Raw genomic sequence first — 26,062 nt, 5'->3', positions numbered from 1 at the left:
TCTGTGGAACCAGCTTCCAGTTTGGATTCAGGAGACAGACACTATCTCTACTTTCAAGATTAGGCTTCAAACTTTCCTTTTTGCTAAAGCATATAGTTAGGGCTGGACCAGGTGACCCTGAATCCTCCCTTAGTTATGCTGCAATAGATGTAGGCTGCCGGGGATTCCCATGATGCATTGAGTTTTTCCTTTCCAGTCACCTTTCTCACTCACTATGTATTAACAGACCTCTCTGTATTGAATTATATCTGTTATTAACCTCTGTCTCTCTTCCACAGCATGTCTTTTATCCTGTCTTCCTTCTCTCACCCCAACCAATCACAGCAGATGGCCCCGCCCCTCCCTGAGCCTCGTTCTGTCGGAGGTTTCTTCCTGTTAAAAGGGAGTTTTTCCTTCCCACTGTCGCCAAAGTGCTGCTCATAGGGGGTCATATGATTGTTGGGTTTTCTCTGTATCTATGAAGCGCCTTGAGGCGACTTTTGTTGTGATTTGGCGCTATATAAATAAAATTGAATTGAATTGAATTGAATTGAATCTTTGCATTGAATCTTCAGTATATTACAATAAGTAGCATTTAACCATCTGCACCTAAAGTACCTATACTTAGTCAAATGTGTGGTACAGCTACAGATATTGAAGTTTAGATATTAATAAAACATATGTAATAAAAAACAAAGCTGAAACTGAACGAGTTTATCTATTTTCTTTCTCTTTCTCTGTTCCTACCATGGTCATGGAGAATCACATCAGTCACCCACACAGGAAAACCTGCAATCTGGACTTCATGTGGAAGAGACTTTGGCTGTGATGTTTGACTGTTTGTCCTCTACTTTAGTCCCTAATCTCTTTCTCCTTTAACCCACAGTTCAAACCATTCCAAAATAGTCATGCACAAATTATTAAATAGGACGTCTGTAACGTATACGCATTTGTACTTTTACTTGTTTCGTGAGTTATATTTAAGAAGACTAAAATTGTTCACATAAATAAATGTTTTGTCATACTGAATTTAAATGTGCAGGTGATGTGAATATGAATTGGTTGGCTACCTCTGTGGCTTACTTCCAACTATTGTATAAATAGAAAATAAAATATAAAAATATGTATCAGAATAAATATTTTGTGCACTCTCCTCGACTTGCAATTTTACTACTATTTGTTTTCTATTTTTATTTCATCAAAGTTAGTCAACAAATTTAAGGAAGTAATTATTTTCCCATTTTCTAAAAGGTAAAAAAAAATAGTTAAATAACACAACTTATAACTTGGTACTAAACCTTTTGGAAATTATACCAATATATATATTATAGTTTTGGAGAACAACTTTTGGAAATTAGTCTCACTAGGAACTTTCAGTCCTCCTCGTTTTACACCGAGGCACTAAGCTGGTACACCAGCCGTCTCGGGACTACTATAACTACTTCCGGTAGTTATTACCAAAGTAAAATATGTTCAAGCTTCTTATACGCTCTCTAAGTCAGTTAAAATGTTAACACCGTCGATGGCAGCTGCGATGACAGATGGGAAGTTAAGTACGCGGCGTGTTTTCCATCAGGAAAATACCAAAACCGTGTTTGAGGCAACATGTTCAAAGGAGAGAAAACATTTTTGAAGGCAAAACAGAACGATTTCCGGTGTTAGCTTGGACGACTTGACCTACATTGCACGCTCTCTAATGAAAATATCAACACGAGGGAGTTCGTGTAAGAAGTAGACTTAAAGTTGGTTCGGCGGTATTAAAATGGTTGGGAAGATAAAATATGTTCGGCAGAAGCTTCACCACGAGGCCGTAAAGGTCGATGGGCCGATCGGCTTCGCGCAGCACGGCTCACTGGTGTCTTCTACTGTACCGAAGGATCCTGGTGAACTACTCACAGCAAATCTCAGACTAGGGAGCAAGCCTCACAGACAGGTGTGTGTTTAAAACCACGGACATAACGAACAGTCCGAATCTGTCACTTTCTTGGGACGGACGTGACAAGATCAACCTTTACCTGACTGAAACTCTTCAAATAAGCCTCTGCAGATGATCTGTTAGCTGTTTGACTCTTTTAATGATGTTTGATATGAAAGGAAGGAGATTGGCCTATAATTAGCTAAGACTGCTGGGTCTAGAGATGCTTTTTGAGTAAAGGTTTAACTACAGCCAGCTTGAAGGCCTGTGGTACATAGCTGATTATTAGAGATAGGTTGATCATATATAAGATCGAAGAATTAATTAATGGCAGGACTTCTTTGAGCAGTTTTGTAGGAATGGGGTCTAAAAGACACGTTGATGGTTTGGAGGAAGTAATTACTGAATTACTGAGTAACTAATTACCAGCTCGAGACCATTACACATAGAGACAGACAGAATCACACATTAGGCTCCATCTAGCACAAATGTGGTGTATAGAAGTCTTTGAGTTATAGATGCACTTTCATTCTAAACCCTTGCAGGCCCCTGCTTTGGCATCCTTCCCCTCCAGTGTTTTTGCTGGCACTAAGATCTCTCCTGAAGCTCTGGTACAGACACTCAAGTTTGATGAAGCTCCAGATGTGCCCACACCTGTCACGAAAGGTAAGAGACATTTGTCCATGTCAGTGTGATGGCTTATTTGATTATTGTATTATGACCCACAGAGGTCAGTGAAGCAAATTAAGGTATCAACTGTAAAGACGGTATAAGTGTGGCTCAGGTCTAAAGCTGCACTGAAGCACACAAAGCTCTGTGTCCTTTGCTTCTGTGCCTGAGTCTTAACCTACATGTAAATAATTCAGAAAATGTATTCCTAATCGGGTAAACTGCTGCAGTTAAATGAAGACGATTCATTATTTATATCAGTGACATTTGTAAGGTGTCTGATAGGGCTGGGCGATATGGCCTAAAATTCATATTGCGATATAATTTGAAGCACGTCTCAATATATACGATATATTTTCTTCTGTATAACTTATTTTCCACACTTAAAATCCTTTAATTTCTCAAAAATCGAGAGTGTGCCTTATGTATGAATTCTGGTTGTGCTTACTGATCTCGAACCGATTTTGGCAGAAATCTGTTAAAAAATGTTTTAGTACAGCTTTGGTAAGCTCACTGCTTGATGGATCGTCAGAGCATTACGGCTGCTGTAGTGAGGAGCTTCGCGAAGTAATCTGGGTCCAAAACTCCGCCACTTCAGGTCCCAAAGTCAAACAAACACTGAGAGTTAAAACGGTCTAAATTATTTCATCTTTAATTAAATCATCAGTGTTGCTGCTTTATCGGGTGTAATAATCAAGTTTAACATCCAGGCATCCATGAAAACAGAAGTTATTAAATTTAACAGAGTTACAAGTTAACAGGAAGTTAGCTCGCTAGTTTCCACCAAAACATTTCATAGCATGTTCTGACTGAGAGATTTTTGAAACTAATTCAAACGTACAGCTCTGCTGTCACTTCCAACATAAATGAAGACAGAAAACTAAACAGCAGTGGCGTTTGCAGGGTTACTGAAGTTGGACTACCTGGTATATAATGTTGTGCTACGTGATTGCTAGCGACACAGCTATGTTAGCATAACATTAGCGCAGTGAAGCTGGAGGATGAACGCTAACTTTTTTTCCACTCGATAAAAGTTAACGTGAGGGATTCTGGTGGTCAGGGACAAATGCAATCGCATAGCAGGATGCTGTACACGGGCCAAACTTCAGTCAGGAGAACAACTGAGATTCATCCACAATACGAGGTTAGTCATTAATATACTGCAACAACATGGGAACAGAGCAGCTGCGACAGAATTCAACATTAATGAATCAATGTTACGGAAGTGGAGGAAGCGCAGTTTTTGGCTTTCCCCATATTTCAAAAGTGCTTCATCTCTTTGCTGTGACTGTCGGCATAATTTGCAGATGATAATGGTTGTAGCCGCTGCGATGCTTTGACCAAAACAGGCACAGCTTGATGACATCATCAACATGCGCTATCGCAATAGAGCGGTATAGTCAAAATCCCAATGTTTGGGACCTGACAGAGCTGCTCGATATTCGAAATTTTTAAAAATGGTGTGACAGGAACAAACTATGCTTGAATCTCTGTAAACTGTTAATGTGATTTAGAAATAAAATGAAATCCAGTCGAGTTGTTGAGCTGATTGAGTGTCTGTCTTGCTCAGCTGTGAAACCAGTTGCAGTTAATCTTAGGTTTATGTGCTCAGACCCCAGAGTGTAAATGCTGGTTTTCACTCAGTGTTTTGATTTTATTTCAGCATTTGAGAACAACAGAGAAAAAGCATCAACAGGTAAGAAGACTTCAGAATCTCTGTAATTTGAGAATAGAGCAGTTTCAAGTTTGAAATGTACAGAGGCAGAAAAACAGCATAATTGTGTGTCTTTAATGAGCCTGTTTTGGTTCGTCCGTGTATATGAAGGCCTCCGTGAAACAACTTAGAGTCGTCTAAAGCAGCTGCAAAGCTGTGATGTGCTGAACCAGTCTTCTCTCTCCCTGCTGTGGTGTTGTTTTCTCATTTGCCTTCAGCTGTTCGATATCACTTACTCTGCAGTGTGTGCGGTGTGGTGGATGTACGACGGCTAGGTGGAGAACTCGTCTTCTGCCCACCTCAATCACAGAGATCCATTTCATCTGACAGTGGAAAAATGAGGCTCCCAGTGGGAACAGTGGTGGTAAAGCATGCCCCCTGCCTAACAAACACACTGGAAACCCCCACCTACTTGTGAAAGATTGGATTCCTCCACCTGTGCTCACAGTTGTAGTCAGTGGCAGATGCTTATCTTTGCCTGTTCTGTTAAAACACTTGTGTTGTTTGGTGCTGTGCTGGTAGATAAAGGCCTGCTGGGATGTCTGCGCTGTTCACAGCGTGGAGATAACATGCCTGTCTGAACAACACTGGCTGACATACAGTGGGGTGAATAATTGTTGGATGAGCAGCAGGTTTGCACACATCTCAGGGGGGATCTTGGCCCACTCCACTTGACAAACAACTCCACGCTTCAGCTCCCTCCACAGATGTCCTGGAGGATTGACGTTTGGAGACTGGGGAGCCTTTAATGGGCCTCTTCCTTAGCCAGTCTGTTGTTGCCTTGGTTGGTATTTTGTCTCTCCGTTACATTTAGACATGATAAAAGTGATAGACAGCTCATTCTTTGTAAGTGAGCAAACGTACAAGATGTTGAGTTAGGCATGTCTCCCCATCGCTAGCTTAAACAAGTCCTTGGCAGTTCCTGTTAGGGTAAGACAGAGAGCCCATCGAAACCTGTGCAGGTTTGATTCTGGTCATCTGGATGTTTTCATCCAAGTGACTGTTGGTGTTTATCAGTGGCAATCTGCATCTTAATGATCATAAACTGAGCTCCCAGCCCAGTGTTCATTCAGTGGTGCTGGTTTTGGTCCTGATACGTGCACGCAGTGTCAGCGCTGGTTTGTGCAGCACGAAGCTTTGTTTTCTGTTCAAGAAGGAAGGTTTGCAATGAGTCACATAAAGCTGCCTCTCACTGCTGAGGGATGTGTGCTGTTACATCGACTGATATTCCTGTTTGTGTTTCTACAGGCACAGAAATCAAGAAAATGCAGTCAAAGAAAGAAAAGATGAAGGAGAGGAGGGAGCGCTGGCTCAGCAGTGAGTTCACATGGACACAACGATGTAACCTGCTCTTATTTACTCTGTCAGCTGTGGGTCAGTCGTACAGCTCCATTTCTTACCAAAACTCTCAGGCCAACACATATTTTCATCTAAGTAAACAAACACACTCTGCCATGTTGGCTTGTGTTCATCCTTATTAATGTAATATTTTTGTCTTGGATCACTTCACTGTTACTGTTTTAATTACTGAGTTAGGGTTAGTTTCCAGGCTGAGGTGAAGTGTCTGATCGCTCTGTGCTCGAGCCCCGCTGTAGTCCACAAACTCTTCAAAAGCATCAGAAACAACAATGACAGGTTTCGATCTGCCGTCCAGACGGACTCGGCTGCCTGTGGGACCTGTGTGCGGTCCAGGTGTCGCCTCAGTGCTGCTAGAACTGAATTCAAAGCAACAAACAGTCGGACGCGTCGTTCTGTGGAGAAGCTGAACCCGTTACACTCCACTCACCGTGGACACGCGTGTTTGGAAACTGTGTGTGAAGCTTTGAACAGTTTGTGTGATCTCAGTTGTTTTCATGTAACACAGATTATTAAAGGTTTTAAAAACGACATCTTCTTCCAATTAGGAATCTTCTCTCCACGATCGTTTCAGATAATTGGCCTGTAACAGTAGCCCTGTGATGAGCCAATCAATTCTTCAGTAACACAACACGTTTCCTCTTCAGGCGTATAATTAGTTACTAATGGCTTCATGTCTCAGCCCTGCTGAAACCCTAAACCAGCGCCACAGTGGATCGTCCCAGTGTTGCAGTCTGGGCTCCGCTGGCCAAGGACGTCCAGCTTTCATTTTAGATGTACAGCTTGAATGGACACGATAAGGAAAGAAGATTCATTTCCAGAATTACTCAACTTAAAGTAATTCTGATGTTTGGGGAGTAAGAAATATGCAGTACATACTTTAATGGTTTGTTTCCACTAGAGGTGGGAATCACCAGACATCCCACGATACGATATTATCACAATACTTAACGCACGATACGATGTTATTGCAATTTTTAAAAATATTTAGCGATATTCAGATTCTGTACATAAAGGTAAACTTTATCAATATTCATTTTCTCTAATATCAAAGTCTCACACTCAGTCTTTCTCTCATTTCAGTTTGATTGTTGACAAACTGAACGGTTTGTATTACAGTCTAGTCCAACTTAACTGAATCAACCATCTGGTACAATTATAGCTATTCTGAACTATGCAGTTTATGAAAACTATGCAGCCCCTTCAGCAACTGAAGAATTTGAAAGTAAATTAAAACAAAATATAATTTTACATTAAATAAAAAGTTTTAAACTTAATTAAAATAAAACATGTCTTAAATTAAAATAAGTAAACTGTCATGTTTATTAAACACATTTGGACAGTGAAGGAATGTCAGGATTCTTGCTCAGAAAAAGGATCAACATGCTCTGAAGTCAGAGCACAAAAACCTTTTTGTAACAAAATATCGATTTCTGCTGTCCCTGTATCCATACATTAGCAAACAAAATATCACCATGCTACACAGTATCCATTTTTCCCCACCCCTAGTTTCCACATCACTGGGCTCAGCTGTTTGACAGAAGAATGAATCCTGGTACTTGGTCATCAGCTGTGGAGAGTTTAGTTGGCATGAAGGTTCCTTTGGGATCAATACTTCTTATTGTTTTGGTAGACACGTCGATCATTTTCACTGTGATGCCAGGAAATAGTTTGAAAAGAATTAAGTGACAGTAAAATGGATAAAACCTGTTAAAGTACCACAGAGGCGTGATGTCACAGAGCTGTCATCAGAGTGGCTGAGAACGCCGTCGCTCACAGGTCGGCTTGTTGTTGTCAGCCGTCTCTCGTCTTTATTCTGTAGTCTGCAAACACTGCGTTTGTTACTCAATGTAACATCTCAGTTTAAATCAACTTTGACATGTTTAAGTTCACATGTAAGAGATAACGGTGTCATTGCACAGTCCTACAATAGCACAATGACACTGGATAACTGTCCCACGACGGCACATCAGTGACTTCAGTAATAAAATGAAGAAGAATAAGTGTATGTTTGTTGCACAATGTTATTATTTCATATTATTATCATTATTGCACCTTGTTGTAAATCTAAATATTATTATTGTTATTGTTTATAGCTAGGAAGCTAGCTTAAAATGAACATGAACTTTGTAAAAGAGCAGAATCTAAAATGACAGGCTTCACTCGGTGAGTGCAGTGTGCTAAATGCCATATAGAAACCTCACATCTTGTACTGACATTTTCTGTAACTGTATGTCTCACTGTAATAATTTCGCTGCTGTTTCTCAGAGATCAGCTCCATTAAGCAGGCAAAAGAGCTCCAAGCAGCCGAGGTCCGGCGACAGGCCACTCCTGTAGTGGGAGACATGAGGCCGCTGGCCGACGCCTTACCGGATCTCTCTCAGCTCATCTCCCCAGCTTCCACAGCCCCCGTCGCTTGCCGCAAAAGCAGGAAAATCAAAGTGTAAGTGCCAAGGTGACCGCTGAGCAAGCCAGGCATCAAGTGTCAACATGACGGCTGTTGATTATCAAGTGCAGCGGCCCAAAATGATCCCGTTTCTTTTGTCCTTGAAGACAGCAAATCAGGACTAATGGCATCCTGCAGCATGTTTGTGGCTGATGAAGCTTCATCTACTGGCTGCTCTCACTTGTGTTCGCTGTCCGTTTCTTAATGACCAAATATTTTAGTAGAAATGAGCAGAGGTTAGAAAAATGAGCTTACTTTGGGCTCATCAGGCCAAAATAAGACGTTTTATTTCAATAATAAAGAGATTTTCTAAACTGTTTCCCGCAGGCGTGTCCATCAGTGCCTGCTATACTGACACAAAATGAATTATGGACCATCGCACAAGCACCACTGTTTTCACTGCTGACACAGGCCTGCACTTACATCTTTTTCTGGACTCGGATGAGTCGTCAGTCCAGTGTTTTCCATTTGGGCTCTCACCATGGTTCACCACAGTCCTCAGAAACTTTGTCATCTTTGTACACTGATGTGCTGGTTTTCACATCTTTAGTCTCAATCACTTTCTTTGTATTTTAGAGAATTTGTACTTCACTTTGTTCTGTCGTGTTCATGATGAGTGACAAAAAAAAACAAACCTTGAACTGTAAATGTGTTATTCAAGCAGCAGTAATCAGGCCTGGGTTCATCAAAGTCCAACTTTAACACTATTCAGTAATAATAACAACAACAACAACAGCAACAATAATAATAATAATGAGAAGAAGAAGAATATCAAAAGCAAACACTAAGTGATGCTTTCATCTGGATCAGTGTCAGATATCTCCTATACAGTCAGCTGACTCTCATGACCACAAGTCTGTCTGAAAGAGGGAACCTTTAGTAATTAAATGAGCTTCAATGTCTGTCCCCATATGTGCCTGTCCTGTCCTTGTCTGTGCCTGTACTGTCCCTCTCTGTCCCCAACTGTCCCCCGCTGTGCCTGTCCTGTCCTTGTCTGTCCCTGTACTGTCTCTGTCTGTCCCCGACTGTCCCTGTCTGTCCCCATCTGTCCCCCTCTGTGCCTGTCCTGTCCTTGTCTGTCCCCGACTGTCCCTGTCTGTCCCCATCTGTCCCCCGCTGTGCCTGTCCTGTCCTTGTCTGTCCCCGACTGTCCCTGTCTGTCCCCATCTGTCCCCCGCTGTGCCTGTCCTGTCCTTGTCTGTCCCCAACTGTCCCCGACTGTCCCTGTACTGTCTCTGTCTGTGCCTCTCTGTCCCCAACTGTCCCCCTCTGTGCCTGTCCTGTCCTTGTCTGTCCCCGACTGTCCCTGTCTGTCTCCATCTGTCCCCGACTGTCCCCATCTGTGCCCCTCTGTGCCTGTCCTTTCCCTGTCTGTCCCTGTCCTTTCCCTGTCTGTCCCCATCTGTCCCCCGCTGTGCCTGTCCTGTCCTTGTCTGTCCCTGTACTGTCTCTGTCTGTGCCTCTCTGTCCCCAACTGTCCCCCTCTGTGCCTGTCCTGTCCTTGTCTGTCCCCGACTGTCCCTGTCTGTCCCCGACTGTCCCTGTCTGTGCCCATCAGCTCATTTCTCTTTCCTGGCCTACGTCAGATGTCTTACAGAGTGTGGGTGGAGCTACCTGAAGGAGCAGCTTCTACCACAGACTGATAAAAACATCTTTAGTTTGATTACACTGTGCGGTCATGTGACCTCCACATACTGATGTCAGAGCAACATTAAAGTAATGACTGCCTTATAAATAAACCCTGCAGCGTGTCCCTGCTGTGTGGAAGACCAGCCACCATTAGAAGAAACTGTCCACTCTTCTTGATGTGTTAACGTGTCCCCATGTCTCTGTCTGATGTCCTCCCTTTAGCCCGGTGAAGAGACCAGAGCCCACAGATTTCAGTCAGATGAAACGCTCACAGAAACGCAAACTGCTGTAAGTTTTCTTTCTTACTTACAGCGATTGAGAGCCAGACTACACTCTGTGGAAACCTCTGCCACTCTTCTTTATTGTGTTTACAGGGAAACGGAGACCAGCAGGTTCAGCAGAGCAGTGAGGACGCTCTCAGGTAAAACCAACCCTCTGGCTGATATCGGTGAGCTGCTGAGGAAGAAGATGAGACAGGAGGAAGAGCAAAGCTGCGTTTAGCAAGATCCCAAAGCTGGACTGTGGGAGGCTGAAGAGGATCCACACACAAACATTTATAACTCAGCGAACAGCAACAGCCCTGAGACCTGTGAGTGACACAGCAGGGTTTCTCTGAAATAATAAATCACAACATTCAGACCTGTTCTGTTTCATTTCTCTTACAAGGTCACAAACTTTAATCACTCTGTGTTCATTAAAAATAATGTAACGTCCCAGGATGTGTACTTTCAGCTGCTTACCTGTGAACAAGGCCGTGACCTGACAGTAGTGTTCAAACTGTCAGCACATGCACATACCTCTGACAAACAGAAATGTGGATGCTTCTGATAATTCCCCTTCTTTCAGCCTGGTGTTCCCAGGAATGTGGCACATGTCTCCCTGCTGACTCTCAGCTGTAGATGCAAATGAAATAACAGTAAAACCCAAGTCTGACTTACAGGAAATGCAGAAATCAGAAGAGACATAAGTAATGTCAAGGCAGCGTGCTAGCTTTGATGTGTGATTGTAGCTTCTGCTCTTTTTTAGATTCTTCTTCATTAATTCTTAATAAATGAACGAATGAAGGTCTGGATTTGACTCCCAAGTATTTAATTTGCAATTAAAGACATTTATGTGAAGCCACAACATACAAAGCTCTGAATGCACCGAAGGACAAACCAAACATTACAGGAGTGAACGACAGAAAGAAGAAGAGCAGTGAGCAGGAAACGGCGATGATGCCAGGATTCTGTCTGTGGTTCAAAACACAAACAAACTCCTGCACGTCATTCTGTACACGGCTGCACTACAGACTGTAAATGTTATTGTTATTTAAACAGATAAATCACAGTCGTTTATGCTTAACACTAAACCTGGTCTTAAACGGGTTATATTTACAGTCACCGCCTCATAATTCAATTACATTTACAGCATACGTTCAATGTGCTGCAGAACCTGTGCTGGGGAGAAGCGTAGGGATCATGTGACCCATATGAAGGCTCCCACAGTACGGATCAGTTAGAGAGACAACGCTACTGTATGAAAACCATCCTCCCCCCCCCCCCCCCCCCCCCCCCAAGCCTTTTTATAATTAGTCAGAGGCAAGAAGAACCTGATCAATACAAAGTCCAGTGCTGCCATTAGAACTCATTAATAATGAATCTATGGGACGAGCGCAGTGTTGAATTAAAGTAACCAGAGCTCATTGTTAGCAGCCTCGAACTGAATATATGAAGCACGGCTTCCCAGGCTTGTATCTGTGACTCCACTGTTCTCACAGCCTTAAACTGCAAGGACAAATATTTCATGACCAACATACAGCAGACACAAACGCAGCTATGAAAGAACACAATCACAATTCAAGTGTGGCAGCAACAATGAGTGAACTGTGGCAACAACAATAATAATAGTGCCTGGAAGGCTGCAGATGCTGGGTTTACTGGGACAAAGCAAAATTATCCAGTGCGTCAGGAGAATTTAGTGGAGGCTGCGTTTGTAGCCCACGTGCTAATACTTCTTATTTTAAAGCTACAGTCAGATTCAGGCACCAAACCTAGTGCAGAAAAGATTTAAGTTTCAGTATCAATACTTTCAGAATATGAAATATCCAGGTGTTCTTACTTCAAGGTTAGAACTCCTGAAGTTTCTCTCACTACTGCAGTATAACTCTACATCAGGGCGGGGAGCTCCAGGCCTCGAGGGCCTGATTCGTTCCTTACCAGGCCTCTGGAGAACTTCAGGACATGTTGAGGAGGTCATTCAGCCATTTGAACCACCTGTTCTGGATCGAGGACACATCTAAGCCCTGCAGGACAGCGGCCCTCGAGGCCTGCAGTTGGACACCGCTGCTGACACAGCAGAGCTTCTTTCTAAGCCCGTATCAGTGCTGCTGGCCTCTCTAACTGTTCCTCGCTCTGATCTTAAAACCAGAGGTGCTTTTGAGGTTGTTGCACCCAAACTGTGAGACTGCCTCTCTGTTTGTTTCAAGCGATGTGTGATTTTACCCTTTACTTAATCTCATCTCTTTATGCATACTTGTGTGTGTGTGTGTGTGTGTGTGTGTGTGTGTGTGTGTGTGTGTGTGTGCTGGACTGGCTGATTATGTGTGGGTCTGTGCGTCTGGATGCTTTAACATGTACACTGGCTTTTATTTATTACCACAACCATTTTGTAACTCTGTGTTGTAAATAAAGTTAACATTATCATTAGTCTTTGTCGTGTGACAACACTGACTGATGTTTCCTGATATCGATGTTGCAGAGACAAAAGCACAGTGATGTGACATTAATGTCCAGGAACATGAGGGCATAGTTGGATAAGCTGTTTGAAATGAATTTCACAGTATGTGACGTTAGCTGTTAGCCATCATCTCCAAAAGTTTTCCTGTGTATGTTCTACAAAGAGCCACAGACTTGTTTACCGCGCCTGTACCGTCACCGACTGAAATCAATCCTGTGATTTACAAAAGAGTTTCCAGCATCTTCTAAGCTAAGATAATTAAAGATGTGATCCTGGGTGAGCTGACGTGGTAAAACGTGTCCCACGATGAAGTCATGTAGGCTGTCACCCTGCCCTCCCCATCCCTCCATGTTCTTATATCCTTTCACTGGGTTTCTACCTGCCAATGTGAAAACTATCATCAGTTTCAGGAACAACCCAGAAATAATGACTGGACAGTAAATGTTTGTTTTTTATTTTAAATGTAACCCAACAGAACTTTATGTTAGAGAGAAACAAATAATGTATCCAGTCAAACATGTGCAACATTAAAACACAGCCAAAAGCACACAAAGAGGATTTAAAACAAGGTCACATCTGAAGACAGTGTGTACATGTGTCCACATGCACACTCACACAAATCGTTTGTTTACGTCACAGTTATGTCAACAATAAGCCCAGTGTGTGTGTGTATGTGTGTGTGTGTGTGTGTAACATGTGTAACCAACATAACCAGATCAGGTCATTCCAGCCGTCCCTGCTCAGCTCTGATTGAAGTCTGTGTTCACATAAATATATTTCATTAACTTAACTCACGCATGTAAACACAACTTTAGTTAAACCAGTGAAACTTTGCAGCTCACACTTACCTGACTGACATCAGTGAGGCAGTCACTGGGTTTTACTTTAACCGTAGAATATTTAAGTTGATTAATAAACCAGGATATGTCAACAGTTTCCACACAGTGTAGTTAAGTAAATTAAAGTAAGCACTCTAGTGGAACAAACGTCTGTTTGAGCATCAGTGAACATGTTCTTTCTTCTTCACCGAGCTTAATGTTGAACAGTTTTCACTGAAGAGCAAATACGTCAGAAAAGTGTTTCTATTTCACTCTCACATGAATGTTATCATAGCTGACATTTTCTATGCTGCTTTAAATTTGTTACTGTTGTCAAACCAACAACAAAGGGACTCGTAGCAGAAAGGAAGTGGAGAGAAACAGAAAATGCATATAATAAATGTACTTTTTGAATCTGTTGTGTATTAATGTGAAAAAAGGAAATCACCAGCTTTACTCTTCAGCTCTAACAAACATCAGCTGGCATTAATATTCTAAGATAAACTCCCAGAACCAGACGAAACACTGGAGTCAGTTTATGAGAAAAAACTGAATATATTTTCTCTAAATATGATCCAAACATGCAACCAACAAAAACCTTCTGGACTTGTTGGACCTGCACAATCCAAACCCAGAGAAACTTTCAAACAGTGCTGTGCTACAGGAAATACTTATAAGTCATTTCCTCACTCGCTCCACTCTCCGTTTTATTTCTTTGCTCTTCCCTGACCGACATAAAAGGAAAACCTCACGCGAACAAGTGGAAAGTCTGTTAAACATCCAGACATCGTTTCAAAGCGCATCAGCAGCTCAGTGTGTGGATCCGTTCAGTTGGTTTTTACCACCTGAGCTTTTGTCGAGAGACCGTTTCCGTCACAGCTCTCTGTAAAACCTCAGATGTGTTCAGCTTTGTGGGGAGGCTCCAGTAAGTAAACGAGGCCAAACAGCGACTGCATCTGCAGTGTTACCAAGGTCATGAAGCAATTCAGCATCTTCAGTGATTACTCTGACATCTTCACCGCTGGGTTCTGCACCGTCCTTCCTAATGGTAAGATTCCCAGGATCTTCCTCCTGGTTCTCCTCAGCATCCTCAACAAAAAAAGAAATAAACCTTCAGCCAGAACACAAACCACAGCAAATATCTGGTGTAGCTTTCCAGCTGTGCTAATATCCACGTTTGGCCTGTTGGTATCTGTTCCCAGAAGATAAGACAAAGGCTACACTGGAAAACTCAACAGCACATCCCTGAAAACATTTGTTAAACGTTAGTCTATAAAATCTTAATGTTGGTGAGAAGAGATCTTTAATTGTCCTGAGGGAAGAACAGATGTTCTGCATGTCTGTGCCCCAACATGGTTTATTCTGTGGGCATCTGTTCTGATCCCAGAAAGAAATGAAAATAAAAATACTTTATTAATATCAATGAGGAAAAGAATGAATAATTAATTATAAATTACACTTTTTAAAAAATGTAAACATCATCACAACATTTAAAAAGCTAAATCTGTGGAGAGCAGAGGTCACTAAACTTACCATGTTCTCCTTTATGAGGGTTTCTGGGTCTTCATTGAGATAAACAATTACACAAGCTCTTTTAGCTTCGTTGGCATCATCCTGCAGCGTGGAAGACTATTGTGCAGTAAATAACACAAGAAAAAATAAAAAGAAGAAACACAAACACCAAAACTAACATTTTTTATCGTTTCTGAAACAGTTCACATCTTAATTTTAGGGAGTTTTTAGGGAGAAAGACAGGAACAAACAAGCACACATTATTCAGAATAATAAAAATGAGTAACAGTTGCAGTCACACAGTAATTACAGAGTGAATAACTGAAGTTTGTTAAAAACAAACGCACCTCGTCTGCCATGATGTTCTTAATGTTTTGTCCAGCAGCTCCTCCTTTCATTAGCTGCGCGGAGAGGTGATGCAGCTGCTGCATGGAGCTGGATGTCAGGGGTGATGCTGCAAACATTTAATCGTTGCCATATATGGCGCCACGGCTGTCCAATGAGAAGCGCAGCCCTGAAGCATCCAGAGGAGTTTTGAACCTTCAGGCTCTGCAGGCGTCGCACAGAGGAGGCTTCAGCGCCGTCAGCTCGCTGTGAGTAGCTTCGTTAGTTCGTTAGTTGGTTTTCGAGCCTCCTTAAATCTGCTGTCAGAGCGCGCGGTTAGTAAACAAGAGATTTAGCAAGAAAGCATCAGGTTAGTCATGTTGTTTAAAATGTGCCTTTTATTCTGAACTTTAGGGACTCGTTTTCTTTAATTACTGTCTGTTTTTAATCCTTTACTTTGGCGCGAGTGCTTGGAAGTGCGCAGACGCACGCGGCGCACTAAGCTCGGGCCTATTTGGGCGGACAGCTAAAATATAACAAATCAGTCAATGATCAATATTTAGGGGGAGGTCACACACACCGACCTCTAGCACAGGTTTGGCTCCCTGCTGTGACACGTGTCTAATTAAACAGTAAACAAACAAACAAAGAAACAAAGGTTAATATTTCACTCTTTTTGTTCACATGTGTAACATCATTAGAGCTTAGATTCATATTTGAAATATGATCCTTCATATTATTTGAATCTGCTGCATCACAGAAATGCTGGCATCAGTCTGAATGTGGAGATCTGTGAATCTCAAACTCTGGTTTTTCTGTCTACAAATGAAATTAACAAAGTTTTGTGATTTTCAGCCTTTGTTGCCTCATAGAAAAAAAAATTTAATATTATTTTATATTTAATAATTTTTATATTTAATAATGAACGATAGGTTCAGATTTTTCCTCTGCCTCTCACGATGATGGGCCTGGGTTATACAGAGGGCAGGCTGCCGTTCAAACAGATGATGCTATGTGTCGGTGCATGCTGCAGTGCCTGTGTGTTTCTATGCCGCTGCCTCCGTCCAGCTTTTCATCCCTGCTGTAGTTCAAATTGAAACTTATGGTTGACGTCAGAGTTTCCTGTAAAGCTGAGCAGCTTCTTCTGTGCAGCATCAGTCAGACTTTCACTCTTGCTGTAAAGGACAAGAAATGAAGAGGAAAACGTGACTCTATTAATATTCTACATGTCACATTTATTAAAAGATATTTTCAATATTCTTGTGAAAGCAAAAAGAGCCTCAGGATGAATCATCTCTGTCCCTGAGGGTGACAGCACAGACAAAGAGCAAGATTAGTGAATCAAAAGAAACAGTGTGGAGCGTTTAAAGGTTAAAGGGGAGCTGCAGGCTGTAGCTGCAGGCTGTAGCTGCAGGCTGTAGCTGCAGGCTGTAGCTGTAGCTGTGGGTGCAGCGTTTGTCCGTCCAGGCTGATATGAGCCAGCTGGAATATTTCTGATCATAATGTGAAACATCTCCTCGCTGTCGGCTGATGTTAATCTGATCAGATGTGAAAATCGTTTTTGAACACCTCACTTTTCATGTGAACGGCATCAAATACGTCACTAAGTCTTTACGATCATCCCCACATTCATAATATTCTCACATCTGTTTTCTTTGGCTGCACTGAGCCTTCACATTCCTGTGGGACACTCAGTGGCTTGTTTGGACCGACTTCTGAAAGTTTTTTTAAAAGGATCTAATCGAAGAATAAAACATCGCCGTCATCAGAAGCATTAAAGCGCTCATGATGCTTCCTCATAATTTCCCTGTTGAAACTAAAAGAAGGAGCATGTGATGTATTCAGCCACAGAAGCTAGTTACCTTTTATTTTAGTAAACAAGTATTTTCATTTGTTTTCCATTATTCCATTGATTAATCAGGTAATCTGATAAGTATTTATTTTCCTTATTAATGAATAGTAATAAATATTCAAAAGAAAAAACACATTTCCAAATGATCATTGGTTTCAGTTTTAACTGTAACTGCAACGTCTGTCCAAATAAACTAACACAGTATTTACATTAAAGCCTAATTAAAGTTGTATTTTTTAAAGAAAACATTTTCTTAATTGTAAAAATAAATATAGTAATGTCAAATAATATAACACATGCATAAAAATGTTCTCTGTTGGAGGCTCACTCATTAAGAGCCTAAAAAGCCTAAAACTGTTTTCAGCAGTTTTCGTGCTGCTGAAAACAGGACATGATGACGGTGTAACGTTAATGTGTCCAACCGGACAACGCTCAGAGGTTTTCTCGCCCATGTACTTACAAAATATTTAATTTTTATATTTTTAAAATATGAAATCAATTTAATAACAGAGTTTTTTTTATTTCACTTTCAACCTGAAAAATGTTACAAAAGCCTTGAAATAAATCTGGTCTCGTACACGTCTTTAGACTCAGCGCTGCTGTCAGCCTCCAGCACGCCGTATGACCATAGAGACTAACATCTGGAGCAGCTGCTTTGAGGAAGGACTCCCGCAGCTTTTTCCCAGTAAAGCTTTTAATTGTTGTTACAGGAACAGGAGCTCCTGCTGTGGATGCTACAAACACATTTCTTTCTCTCAGCCTGACCTCATCATCTCAGGAACAGAGGAACTCCACACATCTGAAGATTACAGGGTGACAATGGGATGCTACAGAGCAGCGCATTGAACAAAGAACTGAGCAAATAATTCATGTTGAAGGTTTTTAAAATTATTATTATCAAATTATTGTAATTACTGCATGATTGAGCAGCCCTATACGTCACACACTCCCACTCAAAGGTTTGGACACACCTTTTCTTTACTTTTACTATTTTCTACATCGTAGATACAAACTGAAAACATCAAATACATTTCATTTATTTATTTATTTCACACATGGTTCAACAGTGTTTCGTTTCCTACACACAGATCCTCCTTACCATATATATAACACTGCAGCCGTGGGTGAAAAGGAGCAGGAAGAAGAATAAGTTCTTGTTAGCACCTGCCCCCATCTGCAATCCAAATATTCTTACAAGAGGGCGCAAAAAACCCTCTAACATGTATCTTTATGTAAATATGCAAAACTAAACAACAAATCAGTATCATCACAATATACAGCATTAAATGGCAATGAAAAATTTTCCTTCCACATTTAGCCCAAATTACTTCCATGTTCTTCATGTTGATTTATCCTGTTAAGTATGTAACACTTTTAAAACGGTGCATGTTTGTACAGCTCTTGAGATTATCTTGAAGAGATTCTTATACCTTTAACTGTCGGACACATTTGCCTTTGTGTGGTCAAACTGGTGCTTAAAGTCAAACTTCCCTCTGCTGTCCCCACTTCCTGAACACAATACAAACAAACTTTGTAACTTAATGTGTTATTTTTTGCCTTGAACATGAATAATAATGTCTGTAATTTCACTAAGTCTTCAAATTTCAACAATTTCGATTTTATAAACAGATTATTTGTTTGTTCTCTATATTTAACATTATGAACTATTCGTACCACTTTCTTCTGTAGCAAGTATAGAGGATTTATATTAGTCGCATATGTATTCCCCCACACCTCAGCACAATAACTGAGATAGGGGAAAATTAGTGAGAAATATAATCTTATAATGCCTTATAATCTAGTTTATCTCTGACATTACCCAGAATATACATTTTTAACCATCTTTATTCTAACATGTTCAATATGAGATTTTCATTTTAATTTATCATCCAACACTACCCCCAAAAAACAGAGTTCAGTAACTCTGTCAATCAAAACTCCATCAGTGGACAGAATTACTTCATCCTCTTTTACCTGATTTCCAAAAATCATAAATTTAGTTTTTGTCAAGTTCAAAGATAATTTGTTTACCTCAAACCATTTTTTTAGTTTTTCCATTTCAATTCAATTCAATTCAATTCAATTTTATTTATATAGCGCCAAATCACAACAAATGTCGCCTCAAGGCGCTTCATAGATACAGAGAAAAGCCCAACAATCATATGACCCCCTATGAGCAAGCACTTTGGCGACAGTGGGAAGGAAAAACTCCCTTTTAACAGGAAGAAACCTCCGGCAGAACCAGGCTCAGGGAGGGGCGGGGCCATCTGCTGTGATTGGTTGGGGTGAGAGAAGGAAGACAGGATAAAGACATGCTGTGGAAGAGAGACAGAGATTAATAACAGATATGATTCAATACAGAGAGGTCTATTAACACATAGTGAGTGAGAAAGGTGACTGGAAAGGAAAAACTCAATGCATCATGGGAATCCCCGGCAGCCTACATCTATTGCAGCATAACTAAGGGAGGATTCAGGGTCACCTGGTCCAGCCCTAACTATATGCTTTAGCAAAAAGGAAAGTTTGAAGCCTAATCTTGAAAGTAGAGATAGTGTCTGTCTCCTGAATCCAAACTGGAAGCTGGTTCCACAGAAGAGGGGCCTGAAAACTGAAGGCTCTCCCTCCCATTCTACTTTTAAATACTCTAGGAACAACAAGTAGGCCTGCAGAGCGAGAGCGAAGTGCTCTAATAGGGTGATATGGTACTACAAGGTCATTAAGATAAGATGGGGCCTGATTATTTAAGACCTTGTATGTGAGGAGCAGGATTTTGAATTTGAATTTCAGAAACCATTAATTCAGCCAATTCTTTCAATTTATCCCCAGCACATAAAAATTTGTATCATCTGCAAACAAAATGAAATTTAACATTTTGGAAACATCGCAAATATCATTTATATATAAATTAAAACGTTTTGGTCCCAAAACAGAACCTTGAGGAAACCCACATTCAATTTTCAGTCTTTCAGAGGAAATAAATAAATAATGCACATACTGGGACCTATTTTCTAGATAAGTATTTAACCAGTTTAATGCAATTCCAATTGCAATTGTCGTCAATAGTAGTCATCAGTGCTAATGCCGTTAAGCCCTCACGGCTTGTGAGCGTCAACAACATGAAGCAAGATATATGGAATCATGTAAAAAAAGATAAATAACTCTAACTATGTTTTAGATTCCTGACAGTAGCCGCCCTCTGCTGTGTTGACAGCGCTGCAAACCCTCGGCCTTCTCTCAGTGAGCTTCATGATGTCATCACCTGACATGGTTTCACCTCACAGGTGAGCCTGTCAGGGTTCATTGGTGGAGTTTCTTGCCTTCTTAATGGGGTTGGGACCAGTGCTGGGCCATATCATACCGTTCACGGTAATACCAGTATAATGTTGGGCAACGATAAGAAAATGAAATTTGGCGATAGAATATGGGTAAAATGCGCATGCGCAGTGCCTTTGTTTATACGCACATGGCGGCAGGATGAAAGTGGATCGTTGAATGAAACAAATGAACCAGAACTGGTTTGTAAAAATGCTGCAGCTTCAGTGGTGGAACTGGTTTAGCTTTCGTCCATCAGATACACAACAAAGCACTATTTTTGGTAGAGCATGCTAGCGTCGTTATTACCGTGTTGTTTGGAAAATACGGCGCACTTAAAATCAATCCTTTGATTTTTCTGAAAGTCGACAGAGCCCCTTATAATCCCGTGTGCCTTATGTATGAACTCTGGTTGTGTTTACTGACCTCGAAACGATTTTATGTACACGGCGCTCGAAAATCTGAAATGTTTCAGTACGACTTTGCTAAGCTACGAAGCCGCACCGCTTGATGGATTGTCGGAGCATTACGGCGATCGTAGGTGGAGCCTCGCAGAGTGATACGTACTGTGCTTCAACATAATATTACCGTATTGTGTGTGTATAACCTCTTTAAGTGTTGTGGATATTATACATGGTTATGCTGAGGATATGTTGGGTAATTTTATACTGGAAATGCCTTTTGGTCATATCGCCCTGCTCTAGTTGGGACCATCAGGTGTGTTGTGCAGTCAGGTTGGTGCACAGCTGACAGACCAACTGTTAGAATTCATATTATGGCAAGAACCAATCATAGTCATGACAATAAAGAAAAACCATTAAATGAGAAGGCGTGTCCAAACTTCTGACTGGTACATGATGAGTTTTAAGTGATGACAGTTTTCTGGACAAAGAGAGCTTCTACATACTGAACAGATTTACTCACTGTTTATGGAGGCGGTGGTAGCTCAGAGCGTCCCAGATGAGTGTTTTGGTTATATAGCAAACTAACACAGCAGGATGTTACATAGTTACAGCTAATGTCCACTTTAACGAGTGAACGTGAAGTTCTTAAAGCACTCAGTAGTAAGAAAGTTTAATCACATATTTGCCACATGTAGACTTTAAATGATCTATGATCTATTAAGAGTCTCACAGGTTTGTAATAGTGAAGTTAGTGGGCACAATCATTATGTTCATGAACAGACATACAGTGTGCAAAATCTCACCACTAGATGTCACTAGACTGTAGATTGCAGTCAATGCTACTGTAAGGCTTTTAATCAAACTAGCAGTAACATTTTTGTATTATTAATGGCACACTATTAAACACTAATAAGTGCTCCATTGATCACTTATAAAGCTTCTTACTCCTTTGAGTACTTGAATCATCTGCCTAATTTTCTTCAGTTACTCAATTAGTCAGCGATTATTTCAATAAGTTTACAGATGATGCAGTGGAAACGCTCTGAGGGAGGCTTGAGCTGATGTTCCCAGCTGCTGATGACCATGCTAAAGAGCCTCTTTACAGGACAAGCTATAATTATAACTATAATTAAAAATGTGATGTCCACCTGTACACACAAAAACTGAAGATTGGAGTTCTCAGCATTCGTTTATACATTTTTCCCCTTTATTAAAAGGTATCCAACCTTGTTTAGAGACACACCTTCTAAAACAACTTTGATAGAGCATGATATTGATGTGGGTGATGCTAAACCAATCTGGCAGAGGTTTTACAGGGTCTCTGAGGAGAAGAGGAAAATAATTGAGCAGGAAGTTCAGTACATGTTGGAAAACAACACTGCAGTGCCGTCGTCTTCAAGCTGGGCTTCCCCATGTTTGTTGGTTGAAAGAGCTGATAAATCACCACGTTGTTGCACAGACTTTCGTAAAGCAAATGCAGTGACCAAACCCGATTCCTATCCTTTGCCTCATATTGACGACTGTATTGACAGAGTTGGTGCAGCAGAATATGTGAGCAAGTTTGTGGCAGGTGCCACTGACTCCCAGAGCTCAGGAAATATCTGCTTTCATCACGCCATCCGGTCTTTATTCGTATACAGTCATGGGTTTTGGTTTACGCAATGCTCCAGCTACATTTCAGCGACTCATGAACAGTGTTGGTCAAGTTACTTGAAAAAAGTAATCAGTAACTAATTACTGATTACTTCCCCAAAAAAGTAATCCCATTACTTTACCGATTACTTATTTTCAAAAGTAATTAATTACTTAGTTACTTAGTTACTTTTTAAAAACACGATTTACAACCTGAATAGGTGATAAAGTGATAGATCTTTCAGCCCAATTCTACTTTTTCTGCATAATCATCATACAAAATGTAATCAAATGGAAAAGTCTCTTTTTAAAACTTGTTTTATTAGTTTTAATCTTTTAACTTTATGCATCAAGCAAAAATTTAATTATCTGTAACATTCTCTGACTGGAAGAAATTAGTTTAATATTTAAACCTATTTTCTGCACATTCCAGCACATAAAATAAAATATTTTTGTGTGTTTACACTCAGTCTTTCAAATAGATGCAAGTAAAACACAGCAGAAAATAAATAAAATCAAAGACTAGCGGTCCTGTTGCTCTATTTTCACCTGTAAAGCAGGAGTGGGGTAGGCGGAAGTTTACCCTGGTGCAGGTGTGCAGCGGTCAGTGGAAGAATCCGCGAGTTTCTCTGAGAGTTTCCCATTACGTCGTAGCTACTCGGTGCTTGTTTGGAAGTTTAGGGTTTTTTCGCTGTAAAAAGAAGTTTTCTTCCCACGCACAACGGACACTAATGTTTTTGTCACTTTTTATGGAATCAAACTCAAAGTAAGGTCAGTACTTCCACGCTTTAAACGCTGCACGCTCATACTCTCTCCCACACTATACAAGTAACACGTTACTGCCCATCTCTGCTCATGAATATGGTTGTTAATGGGCTGAGAGGCTGTGCTGTTTACCTAGATGACGTGGTGGTGTATAGTAGCACCTAGGAGGATCATCTGGATCGTATTCGCACTCTGTTTGAACGACTAGTTTGGGGAAATCTGACTATCAACCTGGCGAAACGTGAATTTGCGAAAGCAACTGTGACCTATCTTGGTAAGGTTGTAGGCCAAGGTTATGTGAGACTGGTTGATGCAAAGGTGTTGGCCATCAAAGAGTTCCCTGTTCCAGTAACCAAACAAGAACTCAGGAGATTTTGGGGTCTGGTCGGCTATTATCGCTGTTTTTGTCGAAACTTCTCAACAGTGGTTGCTCCTCTGACTGATTTGTTGAAGGCCAAAGTAAAGTTAATTCGGTCTGCGGCATGCCAGCAAGCTTTTCGGGATGTAAAAGCTTAACTATGAACCTGTGCTCTTAGCACCCCGTCTGGATCAGCCCTTCAAGCTGTATGGGGACGCCACATTGGTGCAGGTGCTGTTCTAGTCCAAGCTGACAAGCAAGGTACTGAACATCCAGTTAGTTTCTATTCAAGAAGTTAAACTCCCATCAGCTGAATTATTCAGTCATTGAAAAGGAAGCTTTGGCATTAATTTTGGCCTTGCAGCATTTCAGAGTATCTTTGGATTCTGCTCGGCCAATTGAGGTATCTTCTGACCATAACCCTCTCACCTTTTTGAACTCATTGCAGAACCCAAATCACAGGCTCGTGCATTAGGCTCTCTTTTTGCAGCCTTACACTTTGGACATCCAGCACATTAAGGGCAAAGATAATGTCTTGGCAGATGCTTTGTCCCGTGCCCCTTTGTAACCAGCAGCTTCACTCCTCATATGCTTTGAAGTAGGTCCTCTCCAGTATCGTTTTCCTTCCTCTTAAATTGCTCCTAGGTACCAAGGTTGCTGAGGTTGGAAATGTGCTAAAGATGGAAGGACTTTGAGCATGCAGAAAGGTGTTGCGTGGGTGTACATATGTTGGACATTAATCTCTACATGTTCTTCTAACTGCAAATTCACAATGTGCATGATTGTGTTTGTCGACTCAGGGTGAAACTCTATGGGGGGAGTGTGACGGCCAGTGGGCTGCCCTTTTGTTTTGCTTTTTCTGTTACCTGTTTCTTGCAGGTAGGTGGAGCTGACCCAATTATAGATGCAGCACACCTGAGAAGGCCAGTCCCAGTGTATAAAGACACCTTGACTGAACCATGGGCGGCTGTCTCCATCCATCATGTTTATTTGAGGCTTCAGTTATGGCTGTTATATCATTTCAATTGTGTTTAAGTTTCTTCACCTTATTTTCATTAAATATATCTCACAGCCTTTAAAAGCCTGTGTGTGGTCTCCCACTTGCTTGTCACTTCCTGGGTTGTGACAGACCCGGCTCAAAGACAGACATTTCCCAATACAGTAAGAGACAGTCGATCGAACGGCCTCTGTGCTGGTGAAATTCAGCAATGCTCTGGGGACTCGTTCAGTGGAGTGGCTTTACAGATAAAAGCTCCCAACATAAAGAAAAATAGCAGCAAGGAACTTGAGCTGAAGACTGAAGATTGAGGAAAAATGTGTTGCAGGAGATCAAGCTCATACCTCAGAATTACTTTGGTTATTTTATTTCTATCCCATAGCTTTAAAATTCTTTGGATGTTCATCACACATGACATGAAATACAAGCAGATTCTGGAGTGGCTTAAATGATTTGAATTACTAACTACACTGTATGTTTACACACCCACTGTTCAGTGTTGGAGCTCCCACAGATTCCACGAGGCAGGTCAAGTTTGGCTTGATTAAGCACTGGAGCATCACATCCACTAAACATTCTCAGGATAATGTTCAAACTGTTCATCACCTTTATGATATTAACTAGACTGCAGAATGCTACTGTGGTGCTGATCAGCAGCTTCATGAAACCACAGGTATTTGTATCCATTCTGTTAGGTCTTGTGGATAAAGTCAATGACAAGGTGCAATAACAATTTTGGCATCTATGGTACATGGATGTAGTGCTTCTGGCTCCACATATACAGTATGTATGGTCAACCGATTTGGCTCAGTTTGACACTCTTTGTGTTCAAGCCCACAGTTTCAGAGATTCATTCATTCATTGTGCAACAGCTGCTAATGTTTTCACTGTCTGCAGAACTGGAGGGCTCTGAATCTTCACATGAGTTCAGCTGTTGCCACCAAAAGCCAAGGCACAGCGATTTACAATCTTTTACCCCATGAAGGTATATTAAATTTAGTCTAGTGGTTGGTGGTGTTCAGAAAATAAACAGTACAAGGACTGTTTGTTGGGCCAAAACCATAAAAGATGATCTCCTTGATGAGGAGGAGTTGATACAAGCCCTCTTCTCTGACTCCGCCCACCTCTGCACTGCTGCTTGAGTTTGGCCTGAAGTTCTGCTGACAACCCGACTCTAGACGATATGAATATAACAGCGCTGAAAAAACAAAACTCTTCCACCAAATCCAATATTTACATTTTTTATCAGAAATGGTCAACACCTGCAACATATCTGACTCAACTTTGTTTCCTGCATACCTCTATTGTATATTTATTAGTATCTGTTGCACATGAAATATCGTCAGTAGTAGTCATCAATGCTAATGCTGTTGATCTGTTTTTCCTAAATCCATATTGATTTTCACTTAGTAATTGATGTTTTCCAATAAAGCTATCAAGTTTTTCCACAAACAGTTTTTCAAGTACTTTAGAAAACTGTGATAAAAGTGACACTGGCCTATAATTATTAAAACTGTGTTTCTCTCCTTTTTATACAGAGGTATCACTTTTGCCACTTTCATTCTGTCAGGAAATACGCCAGCGTGGAATGAAAGATTGAAAATATAACAAAGAGGAGTAATTATACAGTCCAATGTCTTTTTAACCATAACCATATAGGAG

General features: G+C 41.0%; 1 protein-coding gene across 1 annotated transcript; it reads left to right on the top strand.

The window, feature by feature from the left end:
• Window positions 1–1,403: 1,403 nt before the first annotated feature.
• On the top strand, window positions 1,404–10,347 carry slx9 (SLX9 ribosome biogenesis factor). The gene is made up of 7 exons (XM_085152031.1): window positions 1,404–1,912; window positions 2,440–2,560; window positions 4,227–4,259; window positions 5,526–5,594; window positions 7,902–8,076; window positions 9,931–9,996; window positions 10,083–10,347. Exons 1-7 carry the CDS (start codon window positions 1,742–1,744, stop codon window positions 10,207–10,209), a joined length of 762 nt encoding a protein of 253 aa, XP_085008157.1. The 5' UTR covers window positions 1,404–1,741; the 3' UTR covers window positions 10,210–10,347.
• Window positions 10,348–26,062: the final 15,715 nt, after the last annotated feature.

This window comes from Neolamprologus multifasciatus, chromosome 23 (assembly GCF_963576455.1).
Source record: "Neolamprologus multifasciatus chromosome 23, fNeoMul1.2, whole genome shotgun sequence".
NCBI lineage: Eukaryota > Metazoa > Chordata > Actinopteri > Cichliformes > Cichlidae > Neolamprologus > Neolamprologus multifasciatus.
The sequence above is the reverse complement of the archived record's forward strand: the minus strand, read 5'-3'. Positions and strand labels throughout refer to the sequence as shown.

Excerpts from the sequence above, each read along its gene's own strand:
- slx9 (XM_085152031.1), top strand. The coding sequence starts at position 1,742 with ATGGTTGGGAAGATAAAATATGTTCGGCAGAAGCTTCACCACGAGGCC. Across the intron at positions 2,561-4,226 it reads GCCCACACCTGTCACGAAAG|CATTTGAGAACAACAGAGAA; the intron begins GTAAGAGACATT and ends ATTTTATTTCAG. Across the intron at positions 5,595-7,901 it reads GAGGGAGCGCTGGCTCAGCA|AGATCAGCTCCATTAAGCAG; the intron begins GTGAGTTCACAT and ends GCTGTTTCTCAG.